Source organism: Phyllobates terribilis, unplaced genomic scaffold (genome assembly GCF_046119375.1).
Source record: "Phyllobates terribilis strain yellow unplaced genomic scaffold, ASM4611937v1 Scaffold_5__5_contigs__length_657084704, whole genome shotgun sequence".
Lineage (NCBI taxonomy): Eukaryota > Metazoa > Chordata > Amphibia > Anura > Dendrobatidae > Phyllobates > Phyllobates terribilis.
In genome coordinates this window covers 72,760,501-72,782,833 of record NW_027362765.1, presented here as the reverse complement: position 1 = coordinate 72,782,833, position 22,333 = coordinate 72,760,501, and the positions used below count along the sequence as shown (strand labels likewise).

At 43.2% G+C, this 22,333-nt stretch overlaps 1 protein-coding gene across 1 annotated transcript in view; it reads right to left on the bottom strand.

Moving 5' to 3' along the window:
• Positions 1–22,333, bottom strand: part of LOC141270769 (uncharacterized) — a 382,593-nt gene that overhangs the window by 211,443 nt on the left and 148,817 nt on the right. The window contains exons 6-7 of the mRNA XM_073680882.1: positions 20,908–21,057; positions 20,599–20,778 (exon numbers count right to left, since the gene is read on the bottom strand). Of these exons, the coding sequence (XP_073536983.1) occupies positions 20,599–20,778; positions 20,908–21,057 (330 nt within the window). The remainder of the gene's footprint in view (positions 1–20,598; positions 20,779–20,907; positions 21,058–22,333) is intronic.

Genomic DNA, 22,333 nt, shown 5'->3' with positions numbered 1-22,333 from the left:
TGACATTCCCATCTTGTTTGTACAGATGAACCAAGCACCTTCAGGTATGTTGAAATTGTATCCAAGGATCAGCCAGAATTGTGCAAGTCCACTTTCCAATGATGCTACACAAAGAAGCAGTGTGTTTCAGGTGTGCAGTAAAATATATCCACAGGTGTGTTTCTAATTTACTCAGACTATGCCAAAAAAACTATCAGAAGCTTCCAAACACATGACATCATCATATGGGCAGTCTAGAATTGTTTAAAGGCATAGTAATCTTAGTGTATGTAAACTTTTGACTTTGCAGTAAGTAATAAAAATGCCTTAAAACATTCTCTCTCATATTCTGGCATTTGGCAAATATTAAAAATTATGGTAATCCTAATTGAAAAAGCGGAAAAGGTTTATTCTGATTTCATGTCAGATATTGCATATGTGTCTTTTTATATAGTTTATGTAAACTTCTGGTTTTAACTGTATATGATTCATACATAGATGTATTACATATGAACACAAACTGCTTTTTCAATAACAATAACTGGTAACTGTTTACATTTTCTAATAATCATCTAATGCTCCAAATTGTTTTTCCTCTTTCTTGTAGATGTGTGATTTTATTATATAGTAACTTGCATTTTTTCGTTAAAAGTTTTCAATTAAAAAAAAAAAATCACTACTTCCCTGCGTGTGTTCTTAGATGACCAACAAGAGTTGCTTTCTCTGCAAAACATTTCCCACATTCTGAACATGAAAATGGCTTCTCCCCTGTGTGAGTTCTGTGATGTGTAACAAGATTTGATTTCTTTCTAAAACACTTCCCACATTCTGGACATGAAAATGGCTTCTCCCCTGTGTGAATTGTCTGATGTTCAGTTACATATGATTTCTCACTAAAACATTTGCCACATTCTGAACATGAATATGGCTTCTCCAGAGTGTGAGTTTTCTGATGTCTACCAAGATGTGCTTTCCTTGTAAAACATTTTCCACATTCCTGACATGAAAATGGCTTCTCCCCTGGGTGAATTCTCTGATGTTCAAGGATATGTGATTTCTCATTAAAACATTTCCCACATTCTGAACATGAATATGGCTTCTCCCCTGTGTGAAATTTCTGATGTCTAACAAGACATGGTTTCCATGCAAAACATTTCCCACATTCTGAACACGAATATGGCTTCTCCCCTGTGTGAATTCTCTGATGTGTAACGAGATTCATTTTCATATTAAAACATTTCCCACATTGTGGACACAAAAATGGCTTCTCTCCTGTGTGAATTCTTTGATGTGTAACTAGATTCCTTTTCCTATTAAAACATTTCCCACATTCTGAACATGAAAATGGCTTCTCTCCTGTGTGAATTATCTGATGTGTAATGAGATCGATTTTCATATTAAAACATTTCCCACATTCTGAACATGAAAATGGCTTCTCTCCTGTGTGAATTATCTGATGTCTAACAAGATTGACTTTCTTATTAAAACATTTCCCACATTCTGAACATGAATATGGCTTCTCCCCTGTGTGAATTCTCTGATGTTCAAGGAGATGTGATTTATCATTAAACCATTTCCCACATTCTGAACATGAATATGGCTTCTCTTTTTTAAGAGGTATTTCATGTCCAATGGTCTTTCTATGACTTTTGTTTTGCATATCGGTCATTGATGAAGAAGAAGAAAGGACCTGTTGAAAAGGATCAGATGAAAGACTTCTTCTGAGAAGGGATTGAGGTGTATCTGGGATAATGGCATATTCTTCATATGTAACTGGGGTAATACCGTGATCATCTGTTGCGAAATCTGAAAGTATCAGATGGACCGCTGAGCTCCTGGTACACTCATCTGTAAAGAATAAAAATTATTTTAATTTATTATTACTACACTAAAATCATATTACATTTTATACATTTTAATGCAAATTTTAATATAAATAAATTACCAATTGACTAAAAAAGTAGAGCACAAATCAGTGACTATTACCGTATTTTTCAGACTATAAGACGCACCGGACCATAAGACGCACCTAAGGTTTTAGAGGAGAAAAATAGGAAAAAAAAATAAAGCAAAAAATGTGGTCATGATGCCCTGTTATGCGGGAGAGGCTCTGCTGCTGACACTGGTATTGGGGTAATGTCCCCCAATTCTGTTAATAACCTTCATCCTGATATGTATGGCTCCTCCTTCCTGGTATACGTGGCCCTCATGCCCATCCTGGTATGCATGGTACCTCGATCCCCCATCCTGGGATGCATGGCACCCCTTGATCCCCCATCCTGGGAGCATGGCACCCCTTGATGCCCCATCCTGGTATGTATGGCCCCTCTCTTCCTGGTATACGTGGCTCCCATCCCATCCTGGTATACGTGGCCCTCATCCCCATCCTGGTATGCATGGCACCCCTTGATCCTCCATCCTGGTATGCATGGCGCCCCTTGAGCCCCCATCACGCTGCCCACAACAAAATAAATAATCATACTCACCTCCTCTCTCCTCCAGCGCTGTCCTGCTCTGCTGCCGACACTCTCACTGTGTGAGCCGCGGATGGCAGGGACGCACTTCACACAGTGCAGTGATGAGCCGGAATAGTCACTGGTCCCCACGCCAGGACTCTGTGCGTGGGGAGCAGTGACAATTCAGTCTCTTCAATAGCTGGCACACTGTAGCCGCAGAGCGGTATATGGATATATATGGATGTTCTTATGTGTTTTGTTTTTTTTGGGCCTATATGCCAGATGGTATAGTGGGTTGATCTTTTTGAGAATATACATTTAGTACCCCTATCCATTTGAGGCAGTTTTGGCACGTTGGGTAACATTCTTTCTCAACTCTGTCTTGAACGCAATATACCACATATACTGACATTTGTCAGTCCTTTTTTTTTTTACATATAATTGGAATGATTAACTAGGTCCAAACAGCCAGTTGGATTTTTAAATGCATTCTGTTGTGGATAATGGCTATATAGTATGATTTTATGTTCTGGACGGAATAGCATTTTTGTTGTTATACTTACCTATGTTCATATTTGTGTACTCTATTCTCCGACAGCGGTGTAAATACTTGATGGTTTCTATATATCTCTTATGTGTGTTGTATGGCTGGTACGCCTCCACTGAATTTAATATGTATTTTTACCTCTATAAAAACTATTCTTGGATTGCGGGCAGACCATACTGAACTCACATTATCCATTAATATGTAACCCGCAGTGTCTCCTATTTTGGCTTCGACAACATGGTGCAGATTTGCGCATGTGCACTTAACCTGGGATCACCACATTGAGGATGGCTTCTTAACACTACTGGCACGTATCGATGACGTAACAGGGATATTCCCCACAGGCAAGCGGTGGTATTGAATGCTGGAATTGAAGGCGCCGGTGTTTCTCGCATGCGCTAAGATAATTGGCCAGGACCTGGATATCTTTGGTATATACAGTTGTGATCAAAAGTTTACATACGCCAACAGAATTTTTCCTTCTTGGTCTTGTTTAAGAGAATATGAATGATAACAAAAAAACTTTTTCTCCACTCATTGTTATTAGTTGGGCGAAGCCATTTATTGTTAAACTACTGTGTTTTTCCTTTTTAAATCTTAATGACAACCAAAAACATCCAAATGACCCTTATCAAAAGTTCACATACCCTGGTGATTTTGGCCTGATAACATGCACAGAATTTGACACAAATGGGTTTGAATGGCTACTAAAGGTAACATCCTCACCTGTGACCTGTTTGCTTGTAATCAGTGTGTGTGCATAAAAGCTGAGTGAGTTTCTGGGATCCAGACAGACTCTTGCATCTAGCCACTGACGTTTTTGGATTGTGAGTCATGGGGAAAGCAAAAGAATTGTCAACGGATCTACGGGAAAAGGTAGTTGAACTGTATAACACAGGAAAGGGATACAAAAAAAATATCCAAGGAATTGATAATTACAGTTTGAACGCTGCTGACTGGCATTAACAAATGGAAAATCAGGGGCTCTGTAAAAACTAAACCACGGTCAAGTAGACCAACAAAAATTTTGGCCACAACTGCCAGGAAAATTGTTCGGGATGCAAAGAAAAACCCACAAATAACATCAACTAAAAATTCAGGACTCTCTGAAGATGCACAATAAGGAGGCACTTGAAAAAAAATGGGCTGCCTGGTCGAGTCGCCAGAAGAGAGCCATTACTGCGCAAATGGCACAAAGTATCTCGCCTACAATACGCCAAACAGCACAGAAACAAGCCTCAAAACTTCTGGAACAAGGTAAGTTGGAGTGATGAGACCAAAATTGAACTTTTTGGCCACAACCATAAACGTTACATTTGGAGAGTGGTCAACAAGGCCTATGATCGAAGGAACACCATACCTACAGTAAAGAACGGAGGTGGATCGCTGATGTTTTGGGGATGTGTAAGCTACAAAGGCACAGGAAACTTGGTATAAGTTGAAGGAAAGATGAGTGCAGCATGTTATCAGCAAATCCTGGAGGCAAATTGGCACTCATCAGCCGGAAGCTGCGCATGGGACGTACTTGGACGTTCCAATGATCCAAAACACAAGGCCAAGTCGACCTGTCATTGGCTACAGCAGAACAAAGTGAAGGTTCTGGAGTGGCCATCTCAGTCTCCTGACCTCAATATCATTGAGCCACTCTGGGGAGATTTCAAGCGTGCAGTTCATGCTAGACAGCCCAGGAATTTACAGGAACTGGAGGCTTTTTCCAAGAAGAATAGGCAGCTTTGCCATCTGAGAAATTAAAGAACCTCATCCACAACTACCACAAAAGACTTCAAGCTGTCATTGATGTTAGAGGGGGCAATACACGGTATAAAGAACTGGGGTATGTGAAATTTTGATCAGGGTCATTTGGATGATATTGGTTGTCATTAAGATTTTAAAAGAGAAAACACAGTAGTTTGACAATAAATGGCTTCACCCAACCAATAACCATGAGTGGAGAAAAAGCTTTTTTGTTATCATTCATATTCTATGAAACAAGGCCAAGAAAGGAAAAATTTTGCCAGGGTATGTAAACTTTTGAGCACAGCTGTATATGGGGCACGCACAAGGTATGAATACACTCCCCTTGAAAAAGCACTTTGGAAAGCGCGCAGTGGTCCCTCAGTACTATGGGTAAGTCAGAATGGGACATAGTCCCTGTTTATGCCTAAAAAACGGTATGGATGTAGGGCGGTCATAGACATTTGTTTGTTTGGTCTGTTGGTAGCTACTATTTTGCATTACCCACACCATGGGTAGAATGACGTCCATGTTGGCCGGAGCCGTGCAGTGTACATCTTGCGCAATGTATGCATTCCCTGAGCTACCGCTCAGGGATCCATACTGCTGCGAGAGATGTGAGCATATCGTGCACTTGGAAGCCCAAATCCTGGATCTAAGTGCTCAGATAGCGGTACTGAGGAGCATCGACAACATGGAACGGAGTTTGCTGCTCACCGAGCAGACACTCAATGGGTCAACACTGGGGGTGGAGCTTAGTGGGGAAGCGCAGGCTGAACAGGCAGGGAGCTGGGTAACAGTTAGAAGGGATAGAGGGAAGAAGTATAGGAAGGCTGGTTCAGAACCGGCATTATTGGAGCACGACAGATCCTCTGACCGCCGGGGGAGTGTATGCTCCAGTAATGAGGGGGAGGGGGGAAGTGTAGGGCAGGCTAGACAGGTCCTGGTAGTGGGTGACTCTATTATTAGGGGGACAGACAGGGCAATCTGTCACAAAGACCGGGATCGCCGAACGGTGTGCTGCCTCCCTGGCGCTCGAGTCCGGCACATCGCGGATCGGGTTGACAGGTTACTGGGTGGGGCTGGCGAAGACCCAGCGGTCATGGTCCACATTGGCACCAATGACAAAGTGAGTGGTAGATGGAGGGTCCTTAAAAATGATTTCAGGGATCTAGGTAGGAAGCTTAGGGCAAGGACCTCCAAGGTAGTTTTCTCAGAAATACTACCAATCCCGCGAGCCACACAGGAGCGCCAACGGGAGGTTAGGGAGGTGAATAAGTGGCTAAAGAGTTGGTGCAAGGCAGAAGGGTTTGGGTTCATGGAGAACTGGGCCGACTTCGCTGTCGGCTACAGGCTCTACCGTAGGGACGGGCTGCACCTCAATGGGGAGGGTGCAGCGGTGCTGGGGAAGAAGGTGGCTAATAGGTTGGAGGAGTTTTTAAACTAGAGACGGGGGGGGGACCAAGGAAATAGGTGGGATGTGAGGCAAGCAAGGGGGAAGGGGAGAAGTGAATATAATGAGGGTGGAGAGGGGGGTGGGGATAGTACAGTTAGATCGTTAGAGAAGAATAGGATGCTAAATAACCCCAAAGTTTTATCTTGCATGCTGACCAACGCAAGAAGCCTGACCAATAAGGCGGATGAGCTGCAGGCGCTTATATCGGAGGAGAGGTATGACATCGTAGGTATAACAGAGACTTGGCTAGACAATAGCTACGACTGGGCGGTAAATTTAACAGATTATAGTTTATTTAGAAGGGACCGGAAACAGGGGAAGGGCAGAGGAGTCTGCTTATATGTAAAGTCACGTCTAAAGCCCAGACTAAGGGAAGATATAGGAGAGGGAGAAGAGGGGGTCGAGTCCATGTGGGTAGAGATAGAGGGGGCAAAAAATAATAATAAAATATTACTGGGGGTCTGCTATAAGCCACCCAATATAACAGAGGAGAATGAGAAACTGCTATTAGGACAAATAGACAAAGTAGCAAAACATAATGAAGTGATTGTAATGGGGGACTTCAACTACCCGGATATTGACTGGGAAACAGAAACCTGTAGATCTCAGAAAGGAAAAAGGTTCTTGACAAATATCAAGGATAATTATCTCTCCCAACTAGTGCAGGAACCAACGAGAGGGAAGGCCGTGTTGGACTTAATATTGACTAATAGGCCTGATAGAATAACTGAGGTACAGATAGGGGGGCACCTAGGTAATAGTGATCATAATATTATCAATTTCAAAATGCCCTTCAGTAGGGTTATCAATAAGGGAACAACTAAAACATTAAACTTTAGGAGGGCGAAGTTTGATCAGCTGAAAGAAAGCCTTCAACTTATTGACTGGGACAAAGTTCTTAATCAAAGGAAATACGAATAGTAAATGGGAAACCTTCAAAAGAATTCTGAATACTCAGTGCGAGAGGTATATACCGTATGGGAATAAAAGGGCCAGAAATAAGAGGAAACCAATATGGTTGAACAAGAACGTAAAAGGGGCGTTAAATAGCAAAAAAGAGGCATTCAAGAGATTAAAACAGGAAAACAGCAAGGAGGCACTAATGTGTTACAAGGAAAAAACGAGAACCTGCAAAAAACAAATAAAAATAGCAAAGGAGGAAACAGAGAGACGTATTGCTAGGGAAAGTAGATCAAATCCCAAACTGTTCTTTACGTATATAAATAGTAAAAGGATTAAATCGAATAATATTGGACCGATAAAAAGTGATGAAGGCAAAATCATAGAGAAAGATGAGGATAAAGCTAATCTATTAAATAAATTTTTTTCGTCAACTTTCACAAAGGAAAAAGAACTAACAGGCGAAATGAGAAGTGACAAACTTAATCCTCCACTAAGTATGACAAATCTAACCCAAGCTGGGGTACAGAAACGCCTCAGTAACATTAAAATAAACAAATCACCAGGACCTGATGGCATACACCCATGGGTACTAAGGGAACTAAGTAATGTGATAGACAGACCCTTATATCTTATATTTAAGGACTCTGTTGAGACTGGGTCTTTACCACTTGATTGGCGACAGGCGAATGTAGTGCCAATATTCAAAAAGGGAGCGAAAAGTGACGCCGGAAACTATCGGCCGGTGAGTCTGACGTCCGTTGTGGGCAAAATTTTTGAAAGCTTCATTAAAGAGGCAATTACGGAGCATCTTGACGCTAATAATCTTTTAATCCCGAACCAACATGGATTCATGAGGAATCGCTCCTGCCAAACAAACCTGATTGACTTCTACGAGGAGGTTAGCTCTCGAGTAGATCAGGGGGAACCAGTGGATGTCGTGTATCTCGACTTCTCAAAAGCGTTCGATAGCGTGCCACATAATAGGTTGGTATACAAAATGAGAATGATGGGGCTGGGGGAAAATGTCTGCAAGTGGGTAGCTAACTGGCTAAAGGATAGAAGGCAGAGGGTGGTTATAAATGGAATATACTCAGATTGGGTAAGCGTCACTAGTGGGGTACCACAGGGGTCTGTACTAGGCCCAATGTTATTTAATATCTTTATTAACGACATAGTCAACGGGATAAATAGTAAAATATCAATATTTGCAGATGACACAAAGTTATGTAAAACAATTAATACAAAAGAGGACAGTGCAGACCTACAGAGGGATTTGGATAAGCTGGGTAGGTGGAGCATTAAATGGTAAATGAGGTTTAACGAGGAGAAATGTAAGGTCATACATATGGGAAGGAAAAATGGAAGTCACCAGTACTCACTGAATGGGAAATCATTGGGGAATTCAGAGATGGAGAAGGACTTGGGCATCTTGATTGATAGCAAACTAAATTGGAGTGCCCAAAGTCAGGCCGCTGCTGTAAGGGCAAACAGGGTAATGGGATGTATCAGAAGAGGTATAGCTGCAAAGGATGAGAACATTGTTCTTCCACTGTACAAAGCACTGGTCAGACCACACTTGGAATACTGTGCTCAGTTATGGGCCCCACTATATAGAAAGGATATAAATGAGCTTGAAAAGGTACAAAGGAGGGCAACAAAATTAATAAAGGGAATGGAGGGACTGCAATACCCAGAGAGGTTGGCAAAACTAGGACTATTCAGCCTGGAAAAGAGAAGGTTGAGGGGGGACATAATAAATGTGTACAAATATGTTAGGGGACAGTATAGAGACCTTGGCCGGGATTTGTTCAAAAGGAGGGATATTACGGTAACAAGAGGGCATTCACTAAGACTGGAAGAGAAAAGGTTTCAGCACCAGCATAGGAAGGGGTTCTTTACGGTAAGAGCAGTGAGAATATGGAATTCACTGAGTGAGGAGACTGTAATGTCGGATTCACTAAACCAGTTCAAGCGGGGACTGGATGCATTTCTAGATACCAGGCAGATTTCTGCATATACTTAAAAATAAAATAAAATAGTAGGTTGATACAGGGATTTATTCTGACTGCTGGTTTCAGAGTCGGGAGGGAATTTTTCCTCAGGTGAAGATTGGCTAAATCATTTGGGGTTTTTGCCCTCCTCTGGATCAACTTTAGCAATTACAGAACTAACAGGTCGAACTTGATGGACGCAAGTCTTTATTCGGCTTTACTAACTATGTATCTATGTATGTACTATGTACTATGTGGATATAAACAATGCTGACTTAAATGATTTGTTAATTCTGACTTTCACCATCACTACCTGTAAAATCCTCTTTGCACAACTCTTATATTCTGTGCCTCTAGTATGTTTTGTGACACATTATTTTTAAATTTGATTTCAATAAAATGTGATTGATTTTATATTCTAATTGTCAGTGTTTTTTTGGGTATGAAATATCCAGATGTAGGTTTATATGGTGAGTAATCCACTGCTTCTTTACGGCATTACCGGGGTGACTGGCTTGTCATGTCTCTAGCCGGACTCAATATAATATGCATTTTGAATATTTGTATGAATAAAAATAAAATGTGTGCATATAGCCTTAAAATGAATTGGGGTGTTAGGCATAGAGGGCAACACGGAGTCTCAGTGGTTACCACTGCAGCCTTGCAGCGCTGGGGTCCTGGGTTCAAATCCCACCAAGGACAACATCTGCAATAAGTTTGTATGTTCTCCCTGTGTTTGCGTGGGTTTCCTCCGGGTTCTCCGGTTTCCTCCCACACTCCAAAGACATACTGATAGGGAATTTAGATTGTGAGCCCCAATGGGGACAGTGCTGATAATCTCTGAAGCACTGTAGAATTAATGGCGCTATATAAGCGAGTAAAATAAATAAATAAAAAATAGAGACTGATTCATTTACATTTATTGGAGGGAGGGAGCGATAGTTAATGTAGGGGCACAGCGATAGTTTACCACTATACATTTTTAATGGTGTGTAGCATATTAATGGTGGGGTACCTATTTGTATTTAGGAGCACAGTGTGGGGATTTTTTTTTATTTAGGAGATAAATATATATTGTGACAAAGTCACTGGTAAATTGCTGGAGGGGAGATATGTTTCCCTGAGGCTATTCGCTTCAATGAGATAAAACCGTCACGTTTCAACCAGCATTTTATTTGCTGAGAGGGGTTAAACCACGATTTGTAGAAGAGCTTGCTTTTAGGAGAACAACCATAGAGCGGGTGGGAGGTTGTTCTCCATATCTCCACCTCAGGGTGTGGTCTGGGGTTTAAATACAAGGCCTGCTGAGGCATTCAGAGTTCAGTGTATCGGGAGAGGCATACTCTAGGCAGGAGATGTGTGTTCTGTGCTGACCTGAACCATGTGAAGTTGCTAAATTCTGAGCAAGCGGACCCCTGCCAACACAAGGACTGTGTTGTGCGTGACACATAGTTTTGTTTGTTTTCCCGTTTTACCCAGCAGGCTGTGTTTATTTTCATGGGCTCAATGTTGGCTTATGCCACATTCTTATAAACCAACAAGAGATTTAAAGAGACAGCATACCTGTGTCGTGTCTACCTCCTTGTGCAGCTGAGTGAGCGATCTACCACAATATATGTGACGTTGTTATTGTCAGGACTGCTGTGATCAGTGTGACAAAACAAGTGGTGGCTGGGAGATGTCGACATGAAGGTCTGACCAGATGGAGAAGAAACAACAGAAAAAGACTCCAATCAAATGAGACGCGAGTGCTAAGTAATTTTATATTATTATGTATCTGTAATATATGACATGTTGTAATTCTGTTATTTGTAAAATAATCTCCTTTATGCCACATTCTCACATTCGTATAAAATGTCTATGTGCTTCCAGATTAAGGGTGTCACGTACCGGAAACACATTGATGTGCGAGGACGTATCTATCAAGATATTTTTATTTTGTTTTCACGGCTTTTGTAATCATCCACAAATATACATTTGCATCTTTGTGAAGCTGGATGTGAAAGATGGTGGGATGTAATGGCAGCTCACAATCATCCAGTAAGCATGTGTAGTTGTAACAAGACACCTGACCAGCTTCAAACAAAGGAGTTACACCCCCCCCCAGCTAACTGGTGAGCACTACAGGAAGACCCCCTTGTGGATCCAAGCCATGCGGTCTTCTTTTGCTTCAGACAGCTATAATTCCATATAGAGTTATGAAAATACTATACGTCTTAACCGTACATCAAATAGATTTCCGAAATCCCCAGGACATGGTGAATGTCCGCCTCGGTCTTGACTTAGCCTAGAACATAGGGATAGCGAGTTACATAGCACAGCTATTCGGAAATCCATAGGACCAATGTGTTTAGTCTCCACGTGTAGCAGGGGCCCGTCTGCATCCAATGGCACCAGGACTGCCGCCCTAGGACTGTCCATTAAGCAAACCTGTCAGCAAGATTTTGCTAAGTAAACTACAGGCATTGTCATGTTTGGGTCACTGCATGGATTAAAATTATACCTGGAGGTGAAGAAATCAATCTTGTGGTTCTTGTGTAATTAGTGTTTGCAGTTTTGAGTTAATGATATGCCTGTGCTCCAGGCAGGACTGTAGGCAGGTGCTCTAGGCCAGATCACAAAGATTAGACCTGCTCACAGGCCCGCCCCAAAGCACAAGTATGTTCCTCATCATAGAAACAGCCAGAGAGACAGATAGGGCAGGCCTGTGGGCAGGTCTTTTCTTGCTGATCTGGCCTATAGCACCAAGAAAAGACCCTGCCTACAGTCCCGCCCCGTAGCACGAGCGGGACTGTAGGACCATGTGTTTTTCCACCCTTCTTCCCAGAGCCATAACTTTTTTATTTTTTCATCAATATGGCCATGAGGGCTTATTGCAGGACGAGTCGTACTTTTGAACGACCCTATTGCTGTTAGGCTATGTGCCCACTATGCAGAAATGCTCCGAATTTTTCAGAGCGTTTCTGCATCTCCCTGGCAGAAAAAACGCATGCGGATTTTACATGCGTTTTTCCTGCCAGGGACAAGCGGAAGTGAAGCGTTCTTCACATGCATTTCCGCATGGGGGTTGTACATGCGGATTGTACATGCGTTTTTCCTGCCAGGGACATGCGGATGTGAAGCGTTCTTCACATGCATTTCCGCATGCGGGTTGTCAAGCGCTTTCCAAGTGATTTTAGCATCACTTGGAAGGTCAAGGACAAGGACACCGGGGGCCATCAGAAGGTAAGTATAATGTATATTTTTTATTTTATTCTTTTTTTTTTACAGGTACTATGGTACCCGGGTCCGGAGGAGAGTCTCGTCTTCTCCAAACCCGGGTACCATCCGCACATTGAAACGCATGTTATCCGCATCTACAGATGCAGTGATGCGGATTCCATGCGTTCCAATGCAACTCAATGGCGGCGAAAACGCCACGATTCCGCAAAGTAATTGGTAGTGCTGCGTGTTTTTCCGCAATGATAGTCCGCAGCTGAAATTTCTGCGGATTATCATTGGGGAACATGGCAGGTCTTCTACCAAGCAGTTTTTAAGCGTTTCTGCTGCGGAATTGCCGCTGCGGAAACACTTAAACGCATAGTGGGCACACAGCCTTACCATATCGTGTACTGGAAAATGGGAAAAAAATTTCAAGTGCGTTGAAATTGCAAAAAAAGAGCAATTCCACAATTGTTTTTTTTTATTTTTTTTTTTACTATGTTCACCAAATGCTAAAACTGGCATTCCATTATGATTCTCCAGGTCATTACAAGGTTGTAGACACCAAACATATATAGGTTCTTTTTTATTTAAGCGGTGAAGAAAAAAATCCAAAGTTTGTAAAAAAAAAAAAAAAAGAAAAAAAAAAAAGAGGCGTCATTTTCCGAGACCCGTAGCGTCTCCGTTTTTCGTGATCTGGAGCTGGGTGAGAGCTTATTTTTTGAGCGCCGAGCTGACGTTTATATTGATAACATTTTGGACTACATGCAATGTTTTAACTGCCTGGTACTGCATTTTATTGCAATGTTGCGGCGACCAAAAAAACGTAATTCTGGCATTTTTTCCCCGTCACGAAGTTTACCAATCGTATTACTTCTTTTTATATATTGATAGATCGGGCGATTCTGAACGAGACTTTATCAAATGTGTATATTTTTTTTTTATTGTTTTATTTTGAATGGGACAAAAAGGGGGATGATTTGAACTTTTATATATTTTTTAATATTTTCTTTTACTTTTTACTTCCATCATTAGTCTCCACAGGAAACTAGAAGCTGTGATCTTTTGATATCCCTGCTATGTATAACAAAAATGCTCGTCTGCTATGAGCGCTGACCACTGGGCGGCGCTCATAGCAGGTCGGCAATGACAACCACAGGGGTCTCCTGCAGACCCCGGGTTGTAATGTCAACCCATCGGTGACCAGCAGTCTTGTGACACGGGCGCCGATGGGCGGAGCTAAGACGTGCATCTGGTTTGTGCGAGTTAAATGCCACTGCCAGAGATTGAAGTCAGTAACTCACAGGCGCCTGCGCACAAGATCCCTGCAGTACTATGACTGCATAATACACAGTACAAGTGCGCAGGCGCGGTATCTGGCCACTGTAAGTGCAGGGGAGGGGGAAATATTTTAAATTACCACAGTAGACGGGGATTTCTTCCCAGCCCTGGAAAACTTCAATGAATAAAAAGACATTTCACAGCAACCAGACCTCTAATATGAGGAATACGGGTAGGTATACATTTATATTTCAGCTGTATGCCCATATTAGAGGTCAGATAAGTCCCAGGGGGGTGACAGATTCCCTTTAAACTTGAGAAAATCTCAAAAATGAATGGGTTTCACATCCTGCTATACCTGTTTTTTTATGTTTTTGCTGCTCTTTTGCACTTACTCTTACTTTCTATGGGTGAAAAATGCTGCAAAAACACTGATCGAATTGACATGCTGCAGTTTTCAAAAAAGCAGCGGTTTTCCAATTCATACACCACAAAAAGATCTATAACAGCATATGACCGCCAGATAAGAAGAGATTCTGACACTGAGATAATAAAATCCTAACAATTTTATTTCAAGTAATAGATAAAAAGTATAATAAAAAAGTGTTCACTTTTGTTTGGGAGCTTTATTTTTTCTGTTCCATTTTAGGAATAAGCAAACAGGATTCTTGTCCAAAATGGATCTGTTGTACAACCAATGCAATCAGTCCCATTTTTACTGGGGGTCCCTCTGGGTTGTTTTATGTGTTCTTTTTAAGTAAGGAAAACACAGTTCTGCATAATCAACTTTTTTACCATTCTAAGAACAATTGCGCCATTTACATACTGGAATATTATGCTTGTAATGAAGAATATTACTGAGGTTTTCAGGCTGAGAAATGTATTGTGTACATAGCAGTGCAGCCTGTGGCTCACTAGTAATGTTTCTGCCTTCCATATCAGGGGTCCTGAGTTTAAATCTCCAACACTGACAAGTTTCAAAAGTAAATTTAGAGACATTCACTGAGCACAGTGTCCGGTGTTAGACAAGTGTTATGACTGACTAGTGTGAAGAAATGGCAGCAGAGAGACCCCGCAGAATCCCACCGCTACCATCAATGTGAAGAAATGGCAGCAGAGAGACCCCGCAGAATCCCACCGCTACCATCAATGTGAAGAAATGGCAGCAGAGAGACCCCGCAGAATCCCACCGGCTGCCACCAATGTGAAGAAATGGCAGCAGAGAGACCCCGCAGAATCCCACCCGCTGCCACCACTTGTGATGAATCCACACCCCAACACCCGCCAAGACGTTTCGGCTGATGTAGTTGTGACACGTGATATTGATCTGCCCTTTCCACCAACGTAACGTTCCACACCCCCTTGGGGACGCGTAAGGTCAGATTGATACAGTTCTACAGAGACACCCCCTGTCAACATGGGTACAGGAAGGCACAGAGTGAGAAGAGGAGGCCCTCTCAGTCATTGACGTGGCACTACACTCACTCACACACCAGATAGGCCAAGAAGCCCCTTCATTAGCTCCAGTGAAGCAGAACCTTGTCGGACTGGTAGAGCTACCACCAGTTTCTATTACATACAAGTCCACAGTCTGTTAACGGGAGTTATATCGGGCCAGAAATAATTCTCATGCTACCAGGGAAGGAAGTCGAACAACGGACGTGTGAGTTCGTGGATCGAGATAAAAGAGAAGCCCAAGGTTAAATTATACATTTAATCACCTTAAGGGCACACTAGAAAATACACTATAAACATAAGGGTTATACATCCACAATGGTCAGAGTTGCAAACACAATAGTGGGGGTACAAAAGATATAAAGCAGTTAAGAGTCAGTTACCAGTCAGATGAAAGGCCTGACTTTCGGGGGAAAAGCTGCCACAGGGGAGTATTGTGAGGCCCTCTCTCTTTGTTGCAGGACTTCTCCCACACGACGTGATGTCATGACCTCCCAAGTAAAAAGACAATGGAGCCAATGCTGCCGATGCTCTTAACCTCTCTGGGTCACTCCCCTAACTGCCCCTTTCTCCACCCTTGGCCTCTTTCAGCTAAAACCTGCCAAAAACTAAAACGGGCAATCCTTGGGAGCCGGTTCTGATGTCATCGGATACATCCAGGCCCCTACTACGCGTGGATACCAAACACCGGGGCCCCCGCAAGGCTGTGCCGTGTATATCCCTTTCCCTACGCGCTGGACTGTGCTGAAAGCCAGGGTAACATTCCCCATTCTCTTTGGTTTCCAAAAAATCTACTTGTTGTATCACTGGGATGTATCCATAACTCAGTGTAGAATTATAATATCGAACACAAAGGAAGTCGCATGGCTGGGTCCACAGGGGGCATCCTGTGCAGCTCACAGCTGCTGTGAGGTATGTCACTCTCTGCCTCTCGGCCCCCTCCCTTGCAGGAATATCGAATTACACTGTGCATTGAAGATCTAAAACCCGCCAAACAGGGCACAATGATTGACATGAGGTTATCTTGAAAATTTTTCACTCGAGGAAAAAGGTAACACACTAAATACTACAATTGACCCTGCCAGTTCCAGTACAGACTAGAATCCTAATCACGCAGTCTCCAGTGGTAACTGCGTGAGCAGAGATAGCCATAACCAGAGACTAAACAATGGCGAATCTGACCAATTGTGCCTGAAATTTCATAGAATGCGTCACATTCCTACTAAAGAACCGGGAGGCAGAGCAGAGTGTAGATTACCTACAGAAAGGAAAGTGTGCTGAAATAGAAAAAGGTCCCAGAAGCAGTAAAACAAACAAACTACAAAACAAAGGATAAAATACATACTGTAAGAAAATAAACCGCCTACTTCTTAACAAGAAACAGAAGATAGGTGCAGGATAAAGAACATAAACAGCAAAGAGATAAACCCTAGCTGGCCTTTCACTCACAGGTTTAAACTACAGCAGTATGGCCGGACATCCAAATGAGGCTCAACAGCAGGAAACACCAGCAGACAAATGAGAAAATGAAACCCTAAAAGCACTGCTGCAAGGATAACAAAACTAAACACCCGGAGAAAAGTTGTATCTTGACAGACAGAGAAACCGACAACGAGACACTGGCTCAGGGGTTCGACCCCAAATGCATGACAACAGGACTCTGAATACAGAAGACTCCCTTCTAAAGCAGAGAGATAAGAATTTATTGATAATTTTTGTTTTAGGTGTAAAATCCACATAAAAACCTCAGTATAAAAAAGACCTTAAAAAATTCTACACATAATTATACCATACAGTGAAGGAGTAGAACCTGTGGCTTCTCGGCATTTAGTGGTCACTACTCACCTGTGCGGTTATCTGTAGGAATCTCCTCTTTACACCGCTCATCGCCCCTCACATATGTCTCTGTAGTATTAATATGGGGCAGATCTTCACCCTCAAATAAATACTGTAAAAGTCACAAACAGATGTTGTGTAAATTGATTTAAAAAACAAACAAATAGTAAATGAACATGGCGACCAAAATTACATCGTATTTGGTGTTCATGGTGCCCTAAGCAATTTAAATGGTCACGTCCCCTACTGGTGAGTTACACTAAGGGTATGTGCACACAATGTCTTTTTCAGGGGGATTCTGCCTGGAACCCATCTGAAAAAACGGTTTTGTAAACGGCTAAAGAACATCATGTGCACGTACCCTAAGGGTGCACATACCGTTTACTACCTAATAATAAAGGTTCCCATACACATTACAGTAATGTCGGCCTAACCTCCTGATACCAAGGGGTTGGCCGACAGTTTAATGTGTATCGGTACTTCAGACTGATGACGTCAGTGGAGATAATCATGTCCGATTCCAGACCCTTTTGTTCTCTAAGGTTACGACCCCACTATCAGTATTTGGTCAGTATTCTTCAGCGAAAACCAGGAGTGGGTCAAAAATGCAGAATTGGTGCACTTGTTTCTATTATACCTTTTCTCTGATTGTTCTTCACCTGGTATTGGCTTACAAATACTGAGGAAAAATACTGACCAAATACTGATAGTGAGACCATAGCCTAAGAGGTAAACAGCTGGCAGACATATCTAGCAGAAGTTCTCTCATTGAAAACAAAAGAGAGCTCGGCAGAGTAAGTGACATAGTACGAGAGTCATGCAAGATTGCTGCCAGCGACCTTAAGTGTATGGGGTCTTTACTCAAACACTTGTTCAGTTGATATATCTGGCCTCATTCAGACAGTTGTATTTTTAGTCTGTGTGTTGTTAATGTGTGCAATGAACAGCACACTGATATTGTATCAGAAACTTAAAGATTACTAAATGTACATTAATACAGGATGAGAACCAACATCAGGACATGTATTCATCACCAGAACCACCAGCAGAATAAAAAAAAACAGCGCCAGAACAATCAGTACATGTATAGACCTCCAGATCCATTGTCAGTACATAAATACAGCACCAGAATTTCATCAGTACAGGAATATCGCACCAATCTTAGTACAGCAATCAAATGTCAGGTCAGCCTCCAGCATATACAATTGTGTCATGAACTTGCAACTTCCATTATGTCCTTAACAGTGATAAGGCGATGATGGGAGTTGTAGTTACCATTGAACATCAGGCTGTGAAGCACTCCTACTAAGCTTTTCATTCATGAAATGTGTGTGCATGTGCATGTAATGTAGTGTGAGTGTATTAATATACTCACATACTGCTGCTTTCTCCGGTGTCTAACAACGTTCTTCTCTGCTTCTCATTGACGTCACCGCAATTGTGACTAGCCGGCTCACTCTATACTCTATGTGTGAGCCTGAAGTCTCTTTTACAATGAAAGCCTATGGAGCTTAGTTCTGACGCTCCATAGGTTTCGATTGAAAAAGTCACTTCCAGGTCATGCAGAGCAGTGTGACCCGGACAGTCTGCACAGCGGTGACATCACTGGGAAGCAGAGAATTGCGATGGACTCAGGAGAGAGCAGTAGTAGGTGAGTATACTAATATACTATACTAATACACTCACACTACATTACATACATACACATTCCATGAATAAAATACATAGTGGGAGTGCTTCCTTAACTTTTGGGGGATATCTAATTTTTTTTTAAGCCTTTTAATCTTGAGCAGATTGGTGTCAGGCTGGGTCTTGAGATCCCACGGATTTCTCAAAAAAGGTTTAAATGTGCACAGGACAGGAAACAGGAGCCTATGACTTCCTTCTGCATCCGCTCTGCGCTGTGTACGCTCCAGAGAGACACACCTTTAACAGTTGTTTTAAGCAACTTGAACTAGGCTCCTGGAACTGGGCCCTCACAGATCTGCTCTGGGCTTAAAACATATATAAAAAGCTCGGAAAAGTTTAGTAAATCTCTAATGTGCATTCATACTGGCCGATAATTGACAACCAAATAATAGTCTATTTAAAACAGGCTGTAAATCACCAGATACACAAGAAAAATGTTCGCTGGGTGAAATGGTTTTTCAGCTTGCTTAAATATCATTATTCCCGACAAATTTGCAACCGCCACATTGTCCTCACTTATGGATTACACCTACAACACCTTCCTCACTTATGAACCACTAATACACTCACACTACATTACATGTACATACACACCTATTTTATGAATAAAATACATAGTGGGAGTGCTTCTTTAACTTTTGAGGGATATCTAATTTTTTTAAGCCTTTTAATCTTGAGCAGATTGGTGTCGGGTTGGGTCTGGAGACCCCACAGATTTCTCAAAAGAAGTTTTAAAAGTGCACAGGTCAGGAGACAGGAGCCTATGACTTCCTACTGCATCCGCTCTGCGCTGTGTGTGCTCTCCAGAGAGACGCACCTCTAATAGTTGTTTTGAGCACTTGAACTAGGTGAACTGGGCCCTCACTGATCTGCACTGGGCTTAAAACATATATAAAAAGCAGCAAAAAGTCTAGTAAATCTCTAATGTGCATTCATACTGGCCAATAATTGACAACCAAATAGTCTATTTAAAACAGGCTGTAAATCACCAGATACACAAGAAAAACATTCCATGGGTGAAATAGTTTTTCAGCTTGCTTAAATATCATTATTCCAAACAAATTTGCAACTGCCGCATTGTCCTCACTTATGGATTACACCTACAACACCTTCCTCACTTATGAACCATGATCTCCACGCATTGCATGCCTCATACTGCCTCCTCTTTAAACTGTTCCCCTCACGCTGCCCCCTGATTATTGGACCCTTGAGAGCTCTTCTGCCATGAGGTAAACAGCTTCCATGAAGAGATGAATTTGATTGGCCAGAATACTTATGTAATCCCTAGTGTCCAAATCTCCATTTACAGATATCAGCGGTGCCAGGACTAGGCAAGAAAATATTCCCACATTATTAACCCCTTTACCCCCGAAGGCTGTTTGAACGTTAATGACCAGGCCAATTTTTAGCATCGATCTCCATGTTTGAAGTCACTCAGATCACTCACTCTTCCATTTCTAATGTGGATTCTGACTGATAACTCATCACTTCATTTTATACTACACTCCGGGGTCACAGGTCTCACTCCACACAATGAAGCTCAAATCAGGAAAGTGCCGATGTTTCTAATAAATTTTCCATTCAGTGTATAATACTGGTGGATAAAACAAGACTGAACACAAGATCTTCACAGCCTTCTACACATCATAGAGGAGATCTCATGACACCTTCTCTCCATCTACCTGATGATCCTGAGGAACATTAGGATCTTCTTGTTTACAGTCCTGTGGAAGAAGAGGTTGGGGACATCTCTCTGGTGTTGTCCTCTTACTGGATAGATCTGGAGGAAACACATACAGGGACTGAATTCATTCTTTACATCCAGATAATTATAGGCCGTGTGTATTTAGTCCTATCTATTACCTGGTGATGTGAGGGGCTGGGGAACCTCCATCATGACGTCCTTGTACAGATCTTTGTGTCCTTTTAAATACTCCCACTCCTCCATGGAGAAATAGACGGTGACATCCTGACACCTTATAGGAACCTGACACATACAATGATACCGTCATCCCCCTGATCCCTTCATAGCGTTACTGAATAATGTCCCAGCATTCCCAGCAGTGTCACCTCTCCAGTCAGCAGCTCAATCATCTTGTAGGTGAGTTCTAGGATCTTCTGGTCATTGATGTCCCCATGTATCAGGGAGTGAGATGGAGGTTCTGTGATTGGGCTCAGGGGTCTTCCCCATTTCTCAGATACAGAGGCTTGACAGCGCTCACTAGAGGTCTTCTTCACTACTGTGTAATCCTGGTTATGGAGAGACACATTAATAAATCTCACTACAGACATTTCCAGAGTCCTCACCTCTCCAGTTCTGTCCATCTGTTATTCCCATAGATAAGAATGATGTAATGTGACGTCATCAGAATCTCTCACCTCTCCAGTAAGCAGGAAGAGGATCTCTAGGGTGATGTGTAATATCTTCTCCGCCATCTTGTCCCTGTCCCTATCCATCCTTGACGGGTCACTCAGGAATATTCTCTTATATAGAAGATCTCCACTGAGAAGATCCGATATTGTAGCGACCTGAATGGGGAGAAGATGACGATGTAACATCATAAAGTTCCCATGTAAGAAATCTCCGGAGCTGTTACCGGCTTCAAATGATCACTACATCCAGTCATGGCCCCGTCCTGCCCCCGGTATAACTCACAATCACATTATAGTCACATACAGAGATTTATCACAGGCTCAGCACTGAGGGCATGGGCGTACCCACCATGGGGAGGGGGCGGCAGCTGCCTTCCCTAGAAGCAGGCACGCAAGCCGCACACCAGGGCCGGCGTCAGCACTCGGCGCACCCTGGCAAGTGCCGGGGCCCTGTACAGGCGGCGGGGCCCCTCACCGTCAGCGCCCGCTCCCCCCCCCTGCTTGCTCAGGGCCCCGGCACCCGGCACAATACTTACCTCTCCCCGTGCCTCCGCAGCAGCTCCTGCATCCTCCGCGGCTGCTGCACTGTGACGTCTCAGGTCAGAAGGCACGGTGACGTCTTTTCACCGCGCTCTCTCCTGAGCAGTCACAGCGCGCAGAGCGGGAAGATGGCGGCGACACTGAGGAGTCCTGAGCAGCGGCAGCAGGTGAGATGTGAGGTGAGTTTTTTTCTTTTTTTATTGTATGGAGGCCTGAGGCAGTATAAGGGAGGGGGGTGAGGTGGGGGTGTGTGACATCCTGCAAGGGGCATTATAAGGGGGGGTGACATCCGGCATGGGGCATTATAAGGGGGGGTGACATCCTGCATGGGGCATTATAAGGGAGGGGGGGTGACATCCTGCATGGGGCATTATAAGGGAGGCTGGATGTGTGACATCCTGCATGGGGCATTATAAGGGAAGGGTGTGTGTGACATCCTGCATGGGGCATTATAAGGGAGGGGGGGTGTGACATCCTGCATGGGGCATTATAAGGGAGGGGGGGTGTGACATCCTGCATGGGGCATTATAAGGGAGGGGGGGTGTGACATCCTGCATGGGGCATTATAAGGGAGGGGGGGTGACATCCTGCATGGGGCATTATAAGGGAGGGGGGGTGACATCCTGCATGGGGCATTATAAGGGAGGGGGTGTGTGACATCCCGCATGGGGCATTATAAGGAAGGGGGGGTGCGTCATCCTGCATGGGGCATTATAAGGTGGGGTGACATCCTACATGGGGAATTATATGGGGGGGGGGAACAGCCTGCATGGGGCATTATGTGGGGGGGAACAGCCTGCGTGGGGCATTATGTGGGGGGGAACAGCCTGCATGGAGCGTTATATGGGGACCAGTATCCTGTATGGAGCGCTTTATGGGGGCCAGTATCCTA